At 36.3% G+C, this 12,385-nt stretch overlaps 1 protein-coding gene across 12 annotated transcripts in view; it reads left to right on the forward strand.

The window, feature by feature from the left end:
* The window catches only part of LOC143029865 (uncharacterized), a 137,608-nt gene that overhangs the window by 72,666 nt on the left and 52,557 nt on the right, over window positions 1–12,385 (forward strand). For 11 of the 12 annotated variants that reach the window (XM_076192997.1, XM_076192999.1, XM_076192996.1 and 8 more), the window contains 2 exons: window positions 1,002–1,093; window positions 1,325–1,396. In XM_076192997.1, the coding sequence (XP_076049112.1) occupies window positions 1,002–1,093; window positions 1,325–1,396 (164 nt within the window). The remainder of the gene's footprint in view (window positions 1–1,001; window positions 1,094–1,324; window positions 1,397–12,385) is intronic. The other variant, XM_076192995.1, reaches the window with a different exon arrangement.

Here is a 12,385-nt window from a genome sequence, read left to right on the forward strand (position 1 = left end):
TTTCCAATCACTCCGTCTATTGGCTCATTTCCTACCCTAGCATTAAGGTCTCCCAATACAACTACATTGACATTTCTCCCTAATCCCTCTATACACTCATTCATATCTACCCAAAAAACCTCCCTTTCCTCTACGCTCTTCTCACTACTAGGTCCATATGCACTTACAAAAACCCACATCTCCCTTCCCAGTTTCACCTTCATCCACATCAACCTTGATGAAACCTCCTTCCACTCCACTACCTGCTTACTTATCTCTTCACCTAGTATAGCCACCCCTTCTCTCCCTCGTCCCCTCTTCACTCCTGAGTACCTCCCAGCTACACTCCCAAATTCAGAGTTGACCTTTCCTTTCATTTTAGTTTCACTCAAAGCCAGCACATCCATCTTTCTTCTCACAAACATACTGCCGATCTCTTCCCTCTTACTCTCATCTGTACCACATCCACGCACATTAAAAGACCCAAACCTTAGGGCACTGGTTAGAAAACTCCCAGACCCTCTTATGCCTTTTCTTTTGTTTTTAGGAATGTCCCCTTTCGGGGCTAAAGGTAGTAGTACTCCTAATCCCGTCCCTTTTTTGTCGCCTTTTACAACTCAAGTGGGAAAACTTGGTGGTAGTATTCTCTTCCCCCACCACAGAGTCGGCAAAAACAGAAAATGAATACTCAGAGAAATGGTACAGGACAGCAACAAGGGGTTGGGGGACAGCATAACGGAGGGACAGTCGTAGTATAAAAGTGTCATCGTTTCTCTATGAACAGAGTTTTCCTCTATCATAGACAAAATTATGTGTGGCTCTGGTCTGTAGGGGTGCCCCATATAGACCCTAAAGTATCAACTGCATGCTACTTTGCCACAATAACATGCAGCCAATACCCCAAAGGGGGAAAAAGCCTTTGGTATATGTATGTATGTATTAATATATTCTTTAATGAATATAGCTATTGATAAATGGGTTTTCAGTAGAAATTGATCTATGTGTATCTGATTCTTTAAAAGGTTGAAGACAGTAACAAAAAATTTACTCAACTGAAGGACCAAATGACCAAAAGAATAAAGGAAAACGAAAATCAGTGGGAGCAACGGATAAGGTTGGTACTGTTATCTTGTTTCATTAATACTTTATAGCTTTGATGACCATATTGATAAACAAAGGTCTTTTATTCAAATCTTTTTGCCTTCTTTTTTATCATTATTCATAGTTTGAGTGTACAATTTAGTTTAACTTTATTTTAATATTTGTTAAGGATTGGACCTACTACTTGGCATTTTAGTGTGTATCTTTCTTTCCATAAACATACCATGCACTGATCTACTTACAGAATGCAAGGCATTGCTGATTCTCTCAGTGGTGGAGTGCGATATATTGCAATGAGCAACATGTTGAAAATTTTGTATGTATTTATAGTATGACAAAATATGTGTGACTTGTTAGTGATTCATATTTAAGAAAAAAATAGTGGGAATGCTACTGACACAAGAAATGCTCATTACATAATTAACAGTTTTATATTAACTAATAGATTTACTTTTGGCAACAAAACTAACCATGCCCACCATACACTTTGTGTGGCATGAAATGCTAATTATGCTCAGCATTAGTTGATTTGTTCTAGCATGAATAAGAGTGAATGAAAACATTATACTGCAGTATATAAACAATATCATGTACAAAAATAGTGGCTGGATAATATGCATGAGAAAGAGTACTATTATTAATGAAAGAATTCATACATAAAGCAAGGTGTAGTAGCTTCTGTACAATCAGTATAGTGAAAAAAGAAAACGGATTCTCACAATATGAAGCAAAAAACTGATGTTATTGTATAATATACTGTAGACAATAGAAGGAAATAATAATCACATTCTACAAACAATTATTAACAGCCACACTTGATTGCTCTTCCACAGCATGGTTCCCAGCTATCAGCAAAACCAACATAGACTCTTTTCAAACTAAGAGAAAAAAAAAAAAAAAAAAAAAGTGTAAAAAACACCCCAATAAAAACATTCACTTAAAAACCAAAATCCTCCCTATAGAGTAACATATGAAAGTGAATGGAATGAATTTCTATACTAGAATCCTCAACCGTACTCGCCCATCTCATTACATCACACACAAAAAAATAAATAAATAAATAGAATAAAATAAAATAGAAGGAAATAATAATCACAATAGAAGGAAATAATAATTACATTCTACAAACAATTATTAATGGCCACACTTGATTGCTCTTCCACAGCATGGTTCCCAGCTATCAGCAAAACCATCATCCCTTTTCAAACTAAAAAAAAAAAAAAAAGTGTAAAAAACACCCCCAATAAAAACATGCACTTAAAATCCAAAATCCTCCCTATAGAGTAACATATGAAAGTGAATAGAATGAATTTCTACACTAGAAACATCAACCGTACTCGCCCATCTCATTACATCACACAAAAAAATAAAATAAAATAAAATAAAATAGAAGGAAATAATAATCACATTCTACAAACAATTATTAACAGCCACACTTGATTGCTCTTCCACAGCATGGTTCCCAGCTATCAGCAAAACCAACATAGACGCTTTTCAAACTAAGAGGGGAAAAAAAAAAAAAAGTGTCAAAAACACCCCAATAAAAACATGCACTTAAAAACCAAAATCATCCCTCTAGAGCAGTGGTTCTTAACCTGTGGGGAATGGCGGAGTTGCCAAGTGGGGAATGACCGGTTGGACAGAAGAACCACTGTCTTTTTTTTTTTTTTTTTTTTAATCGATATGTTTTTGTTTCTTTTTGTTTGTTTCTGGTGTCTTCTTGTCACATTTCGTGAATTTGTTTCCACCCACAAATAATCGATAGTGCTTCAAAATTTAATACATTACATCCAAATGTTGACTTACTTTACAAATCACAACCATTTACAGACTGTTTTAATAACAAAAACAACCAATATATGAGGTATTGTAAGTCATGTTTGGGTAAAAGTGACAACACTGTATATTTATGTACTAAACACTGCATGGGTTAAAATCGAATTTGTCAAAGACTGATGCTGTGGTGGGAAATGGAGAGTTGGCTTGCTAAAAAGTGGGGAATTGGAGAAAAAAGGTTAAGAAACCCTGCTCTAGAGTAACATATGAAAGTGAATGGAATGAATTTCTATACTAGAACTCTCAACTGTACTCGCCCATTTCATTACATCATACACAAAAAAAAAAAAAAAAATAAATAAATACATACATAAATAAATAAATGAATAAAATAAATAAAAATAAATAAATAAAATAGATAAATAAATAAATAAATAAAAATAAATTAATAAATTAAAACATATACAACAGCCTACCACCTCTATCATACAATACATTCACACAAAAACATTCACAACCAGATCACAATACAAAGGTTTCAAGAAAGATTATCAAACTCAATACCTCAGCTAACCAACTCCCTAACATCAGCCCTGCAGAAAAATACTTCTCAAGAGAAACAAGAACCATACTAGCATGCTTGTGTTTAGGACACCATCCAACACTGACAATATCATCAAAGAACAAGCTTGGGCACAGAATCAAACTGCCCTAGATGCAACCATCATACAGAGGACACTGAACACCTCATCCTATACTAACTCACACTACTGTCCCTAAACAACAATACAACATTACGCAATTTCCAATCATCATGAGTTCAAATCTAAATATGATAATTGAAAATCAAAGCCGTGGATTAAGTTGGAACCGTACATGAATTTGAATCTAGGTATGTTAGAAAATTAGAGAATAGGAGACAGGACCCTATGAACAGGACCCAATGAGCATTGCTCCTTTCCTGTATACTATAATTAGGTAAATACACATGCCACCTCATAGATCTTTGTATGGGGAAATGTTAGATTGCAGCTGATGGAATGTGTCATGTTGAATCAGTCAATCAATCCGTTGTCCCTGGTCTTTCTTGCAGAAACCCCTGCAGCCTTTTGGTAACTGGCAATATGTTGAATGAAAAAATAGATAGGACATGGAAACTAGCAAGGACAGACAATTTCACGAATGTTTGGGTAAGGATAGAAACAGCAGAGATAGAGAAAATAAGAAAACTATTAGAAGAAGGAAAAATATCAAAGGACTGGAAAAATGCCAACAATGTACCAATATATAAAGGAGGAAACAAGGAAGAACCAACTAATTACAGACCAGTCTCCCTAACAAGCACTGTAGCCAAAATTTGTGAGATAAACAGATGGGTAAAACACCTGGAAAAAATAATATAATAAACTCGAGACAATTTGGATTCAGGCAGGGAAGATCATGTACCATAAATTTAATCTGTTTTTACTCAAGACTAATAGATATAATACAAGAAAGGGATGGATGGGCTGATTGTACTTTCCTAAACTTACAAAAAGCCTTCGACTAAGTACCACACAAAAAATTATTTAAAAAACTGGAAAATATAGGAGGGATACAAGGCAACCTACCAAACTGGATGGAGGACTTCCTGCATGGTAGAAAAATGAGAGTAGTACTCAGAGAAAAGTATTCATGTTGGAAGGAGGTGATTAGTGGAGTCCTGCAAAGATCTGTATTGGCTTCAGTAATGTTCGCTATTTATGTGAATGATATGGATGATGATGTGGAATGTTATATCAGCTTCTTTGCAGACAAGGCTAAATTGTTGAGGAAAGTGAAAACCAAAACAGACTGTGAATCACTACAGAGACCTGAACAAGGTTTGGAAATGGAGTCAGAAGTGGGAAGTGGACTTCAACATTAAGAAATGTAGCATAATGGAGTTTGGTAAAAGTAAAAAAAGAATATCAGGATAATATACAATTGAAATTAAGGAGGTAAAGAAAGTGGGATTTGAAAAACGCCTGGAAGTAATTATGTCAAACGACTTGTCCTCTGATAAACAAAACTGTTGGAGAATCCTATAACTTGCTAAGATCAATAAAAATTATGTTTACCTATTTGGACAAAGAAATTATTAAAAAAAATATTAATCTCATTAATAAGGCCTAGACTGGAATATGCTGTGACTTTATGGTCACCCAGTACCAAAAAGAATATTAAGAAAGTTGAAAGAATCCAGAGAGCAACGACGAAAATGGTCCCAGCACTTTCAAACTTGTCATATGAAGAGAGACGGGCTAAATTGAAGTTACTGACTTTGGAATGAAAAAGAAAGAATCATGAAAGGCACAGAAATACTTGATAGAGAGGACTTAATAAATTAGGACAAGAGAAACACAAGAGTACATGGAAAGAAACTCAAAAAGGATAGTTATAGAAGAGATCTGAAGGAAAACAGTTTTCCACACAGAGTGGTGGACATTTGGAACAAACTAGACAAAACAGTAGTGTGTGCAAAAACCATACAGGAATTTAAGAGCAAACTAGACACTGCGAGATACAAAGGTGGGACACCAAGAGCACAGCTCCCCTTCCCATAACATACAACTAGGTAAATACACACCTCACAGTCAACTTCTGTGGAAATTGGAGGACTGAGAGGCAAGCTACTCAAATGAATATATATATATATATATATATATATATATATATATATATATATGAGTTGAAGGACATATATATATATATATATATATATAAGGGTATATATATATATATATATATATATATATATATATGTATATATATACATGTTTATATATATATATATATATATATATATGTATATATATATATATATATATATATATATATATATGTGAATAATTTGCTAGTGGAGAGCGACATCAATCATACAATCCATATATATATATATATATGTATATATATATATATATATATATATATATATATTTTTTTTTTTTTTGTGGAGTACCACAAGGTTCAGTGCTTGCACCAATTATGTTTCTTGTCTATGTCAATGACATGATGGAAAGTAAAACAAGCTATGCCAGCATGTATGCAGATGATGCGAAAATTATGAGGAGTGAAAAACAAGGAGAGCTGTAGGCTATTGCAAAAAGATCTAGACACTATTTTTGCATGGAGACAAGAATGTGAAATGAAATTCAAGACCAAAAAATGCACAGTACTAGAAATGGTTAATAGCAGCAAAAGACCATCCTTAAACTATTCCTTGGGAAGAGAACACATTACAAAAGCAAAAGAGGAAAAAGATTTGGGAGTGTTGATAAAAGACAATGTATCACATGACAGACATATCAGTAAGATTGTGGGAGAGACATACAGACTTCTTCAGAAGATTAAAGTGTCTTTTCAGTGTTTGTGGATGAAGAGATGATGAAAAAACTTATTGAAATCCTGGTCTATTCAAGACAGGAATATACATCAGTGGTATGGTCCCTGCACAAATTGAAGGATGCAAGCAAGATTGAGAGAATACGGAGGGGAGCAACCAAACTAGTCCCTAGCATGGCATGTAAACCATATGAGAAATGATTAAAAGCAATGGGTCTGCCAGCTTCGAAAGATAGAAAAGAAAGGTGATATGATAACAAGTCAATAAGAAGGATAGATTGCATTGACAGAAGAGATCACCTGATTAAGGGTGAGAGGGCTTTAAAGGGTCAGGGGAACAAAATAAGAAAGATTACCTGTCTAAACGATGCAAAGAAAAAAAATCCATATAGATGCATACTTGGAATAGTTTAGCAGATGATATAGCCCAGGCTCAAACAATACATGAATTCAAATCTAAATATGATAATTGGAAATCAAGGATATAGATTAAGTTGGAACTGAACAAGAATTTGAGGCTAGGTGTGATAAATTAGAGAGTAGGAGAGAGGACCCAATAAGTGATGCTCCTTTCCTGTATACTACAATTAAGTAAACACACACAGTACAGAGAACAATTAGTGGATAAAGTACACCAATTAACATGTTCAATGGATAATGGGAAGGTGCCACTGGACTAAAAATTTGCAAATGATAGCCAAAATGTGTGAAAAATTGGTAAAAATGGATGAAATATTTGGGAGAAAGGTTTATTAAAATAGAGGGAATACAAGGGGCAACAGCCAAGATGATCCCAATTCTAAATGAGGAAATGAGGAAAATCTAGAACACTGGGACTCCCCACATTGGAAGAGTGAAGAGAGGTGACATGACAACCAGAGAAATATTTAGGGAAAAAATCGACAGTGAGAATGTATTGGCATGGCTTGAAAAATAAACATGGTCATAGTAAAACAAATTGAAAAAGCAAAATTGTATGAATAATGTTAGGAAGTATAACTTTGTATGTGCAGTAAGTAAACTTATGAAAGAATTTGGATGAAAATATATCCCAGGCCAGCAACATAAACAAATTAATGGCAGTTTGATGGGTGGAGGTAGAGATCAGATCTCTTGAGATCATCTCCACCCCCGTATACTATGACTACTTAAAGTGCGCGTGGGCGCACACACCCAGTACTAAAAAGAATATAAAGAAATGAGAAAGAATACTAAGAGCAACGACAAAGTTGGCACCAACTCTTTCCAAATTAACATACAAAGATTGTCCAAATTGGGATTACCAACTCTGGAACAAAGAGGAGAAAAGGGAGATCTATTGAGTATCTATAGAATCATGAAAGGAATGGGAATCTCAGATAGGAATGATTTACTAAAATGGGGCAATGGACAAACAAGAGGACACGAAAAGAAACTCAAGGATAACTATAGAAGAGATCTAAAAAAAAAAAAAAAATTGCTTCCCACACAGAGTACTAGATACTTGGAATAATTTAGATAAACAGTGTGTGCAAACACTATTCAAGATTTTAAGAAAAAAAACTTGATGCTGAAAGATACAGAGACGGGTTATCACGAGCATAGCTCCCTTCCCGTATAAAACTAGGTGAATACACGCAGGAAGAGACAGACAGGGGTTTAGGGGAAGGGATAAAGACAAAAATCGTTAGTTTGTATGAGTTGAGCTATTCTCTGAAGTGCAGATACTACTGTCTAAATTCCTCTATCGCTATACTAAGATATTTGAATATGAATGTAGTAAGAGGATTAGCAGAACACCAATATGCTGGTGACACAAGCGACGGCAGGACAGGTGTAACGGAGGGAGGGAGGTATGGCGAACAGCCAAGAGCTTACCAATATGGTGGTAGCACATGTGGTACTGTAAAGGTTGATGTTGATGTTGATGTTAATTATGTATGAATTTTATTCGTGACATTTTTGTGAGTACAAAGTTCCTGTTTTAGCTGTGTGTATGGTTGCTGTCGATTTGGTTTAAATAGAGTACGGCACAGAAGCTGCTGACAATGTGTAATGGGAGTGAATGGTCTTTATTCTTTAGGTACAGATCGGTTGTATATTTGCAAAGGTGATGGCATAGTAGGCTAGCAAGCTACTTGCTTTTTCTACTTCGTGTGAGTAGAAACGACTTTGGTTACAATAACCTAGACTTACGTAAGAATATCTCAACAATGTGTCTAACATTAGTTTAGGTTTCACTTCGTCATTCAACTTTTCACTATATAATGCAAGAGTAATTTGACATTTGGAAAAGTGAAAAACAAAAGATAGTAACCGAAGTCGTCTCTACTCAAACGAAGTAGCAAAAGTAAGTAGCATGCAAGCGAGAAATCTGTAGTGAGCCGCCATCTAACGGTGCTTTGTTGCTGCGATGAAGTTACTCGAAATCCTTTCCTGTCGAGGGGTGCCACGAAGGCGAATAAGATAACCAAGATGTAGTCAGAATTAAAGGGAAAATGTCACCTGTCATGGACGGGGTTTTAAGACGTAAAAATTATTTGCACTGGGTACTTTTCGAGATAGCCTGTGATTGCCACTGCATGTTCCTTCATGTAGGGAGAAGAAATACTAATGTAGAAATATATGATCTTTGGAGATAATGCTCCAGAAAAAAAATAAGAGGTGTGATTTAAAAAAAAAAAAAAAAAGGTGTGATTACAAATTTGTGAAGACAATGTGTGTAAGGAAGAACCTGTTGTGTTTAGCGGTAGTATGATGACCAGCGGATTGAGTACGATTATGTGACTAGATAATTCAGATTCACGTTCCCTTGAATTGTTAATCAAAAAAATCCACGTACACAAGCATTTGTCATAATCAGTGGTATGAAAATGTAAATGTGCGAAGTATGAATTCCTAGGTTTCATTTGCCACCAGCCTATGACGGTTGATCTGTGAGCAATGGATTGGCGTATCAAAGCCATAGGTTATTTGGGAACATTCTGTAAGTGCAACATCAGGCTTCCTCATTTTAACCATGAATCAGTCCAGCCTTGCCAAATTTGTTTTGTTACGGAGGGAGGGGTTTATGCAAGATGGTTCATGTGTCATGGTGGCTAATTATGGAGATAAGTCATGACGATTTGTTTGTACGAATTGTTGTTTCGCATAGGATGCCATAGTGCTTATAGTATTTTTTTAGTTAATTGGTCACAGAATTCAGTGTTATATGACATATTTTGCTAGACATCTTTGCCATTGTTCCCTTGGAGTGAACACGTATGGTGAACTCCATGTGTCCTTCAGAGGAATTATATCTCATGGCCGTAAAACGAGAACATAGTAATCTTATGATGCACTGCAAAGGTTAACACTGGGGCGAGAGGTATTCACATTTTAAATAATATCCTCAGGCGACAGCCATGGAGACGCATGAAATTCGTTATCAAGGCGAATGGAATAAAGGTCGACAATTATGCGCTTAGTGAGGATTCTGTGACGTACTCATTTACGGAGGGAGTGTTAAGGTTTGGTTGGGTGATGTATTTACCCAGTTGTAGTATACGGAGTTGAAACAGTGCTCATGGGGTCCAGTTTTGGCATGGTAATATACTTTGAGACCGCCCGTGGACCTTGTCATACGATCTGCTGTGGTAGGGGATCTTCGATCTCACAAGGTCATCTACACTGATGTAGTCTGTGCATTTGCTCGGGTGGTGCCCCGTCATGTACTACCAGAGTGTGACTAGGACCGTTTCTTTGGCAACAGCGGTGCGAAGGGCAGTTTTAGTTTTCGGTTGTCGCCACGGGGTCGCAGGGTCGATTGTGACGCCCTTCCCAGTATCATTTGGTGAGGCTTCCTCATGGCAGCAAAAGACCGTTGACGTAAACGATTTTCGATAACAACAGCGTCCTAATGGCAAACCCAAAGTTCACGAATTTTCACCATTAACATTCGCCTGTTTCTCCGCATTCCATCATAAATAAGAAGCAGTATTACAAATATGTGGCCAGTCGGTGAATATGCTGATGTGCACGTGGATAGTTATTATTACTTGTTATAGAAGAAAATACACAAAATAGCAAATATTGGCGAAAACATTGTTCACTGCTCTGTAGCTTTCATAAGAATCTAGACTGCTATTACAAAACATTGTGTACAGTAGATCAGAATTAACTTGTGTATTATACTTGACGTTTTATTCCGGCTTCCGTCAGCCGTGTGCGACACTATATGTAGCTTCCCGTAGTTTTCTGTCTTCATTTATATATGTGGTCGAGGATTTGTCATTATTTTACTCGTGTGTGCGCGCGCATGGTTGTAACAATTGTTGCTTTGAATATCATTGAATGGAGATTCCCAGCCATACAGTTTAACAGTGGCCATCAGGCCCTCCCATAGATCTCTTGAGAAGACTACTTTCGTCTGCGTTACATTGTGTTTTTCACCGGCTGTTGGAAGGATAAGGTGGGAAGCACAATCTTGTTAACTCTGTAAAATACGGAGGTTTTTTCGGCATCATGGCTTGTTATAGTGACTGATAGTTCTGCTCTAGTGGTGTGCTCTGCAGTGGGGCTGTTTGAACATTGGCAAAGATCCGAAGGTGGTCGAGAAGCCGACTTGATTGAGGCGGGGTGGGGAGATCAGGTGGCTCTGTCTACTAGTTCTCACTGATAGGCGTCTTCCACTTTTTTCCGTTAAATCAAAACACCGGCAGTAATGCGGGATATTCTATTGGCATAGTGCTTTTAACAATATCAGTTATCTTACAGGAAGCCCATAAGTTCATTATTACAAGCCACTGTGTATGATTTCATTCTGTTCTACAGGACACTTCATCTAACAGCGATACCAGACTTTAGGATAAGTCGTGGCTTTATTCTAATTGTATTACTAGTTTACCTTGAAGTTAGATCAATCCATAGTTGAGGATGGTGTAATATTCATTCTAAAGTTGCATTCATATTGCACGATGAAAATACTGTAAATAGATGGTACATATGAAAATGTTGATTGCATTCGCATTTGTTATGTCTGAATGCACATTTCGTCTTCAGCTGAGAAGGCGTAAAGGTAGTAGTGCTATGGCAGAGGGCAATGTGGGAAGGTAGAGTCATGGCTCAGGGCTTATATATGTGTATATATATATATATTTCCTTGGATCCGTGCCACACCACACTCTTGCCCCAGTGCTCATGTCATAACTGATACTGTACATATCAAGGCCGATGTGATATATCGGCTTTGTTAAATGTGTTTATCATGGAGATGACGACAATGCTTAATAGAATCGATATAGTGAAATGTCAGTAAAATGTTATGAATATCAAATGACTTGTCTTTTCCATCTTCAGATGAGTCATAAGCTATGTCTTGGTATGTCTATGCATTTGTTGAATGTGCATCGTGCATGTCTACGCATTTTTTTTTTTTTTTTAGAGTTTACAGGCGGTGCCTCGATGTTATTGGTTGTGTTATTTTGAAAGAAGTCCGTTTTCCTTTGAAATAGTGAAAAAAGATTTGAATCATCACTTCAGATACACAGTTGGATGCCCCTGGTTTGTGTGGAAACGTGGTTCAACGAAGGGAAAATAGTAAATTATGTATATGAAGAATGAATTGTCAAATTTTCGAACTATTAACAGTGAACTTTATTGAAGATGTACATTTAGATATCTTTATTGTTATTCCTAGGATTCCCATATTTAAGACTATTTTGTTTATATTTACGTACACCACACCGAGCAAATCTAGTTGAATCTAGCACTAATGGGGAAGAGGAAAAGTTTTTATATCGAGATCACCAAATATCGCACCGCCATACGTTGACGTAACTGTAACCTGAGTGTAACCACACATTTGGCATGACAAGTTTAAATTTAGATTTGATCTTAGATTCGTTGATGCTGTGGTAGAAGAATCCTGGAGTAAGAAATTAGGGTAAAATTTCCGCACAGTTTCAAATGAAAAGTTTTATAGAACAATGAATAAATAGAATATTCAGTAATTATTCGCTGGAAGAGGGGGAGGTTCTATTGAACCGGAAATTTGTCAATATGGTAATATTATTCAAAGGCAGGAAACAGGGATGATCTACTGAACTATAGACCAGTGCCCTAGACCTGTATGATAGAGAGAGAGAGAATCTTAGTTGACAGCTTGTATGAACGGAAAATCATGTTTACACAACCTAAGCTAATCGAG

Source organism: Oratosquilla oratoria, chromosome 11, assembly GCF_046742065.1.
Source record: "Oratosquilla oratoria isolate Oo_2021 chromosome 11, ASM4674206v1, whole genome shotgun sequence".
In the NCBI taxonomy this organism is placed as follows: domain Eukaryota; kingdom Metazoa; phylum Arthropoda; class Malacostraca; order Stomatopoda; family Squillidae; genus Oratosquilla; species Oratosquilla oratoria.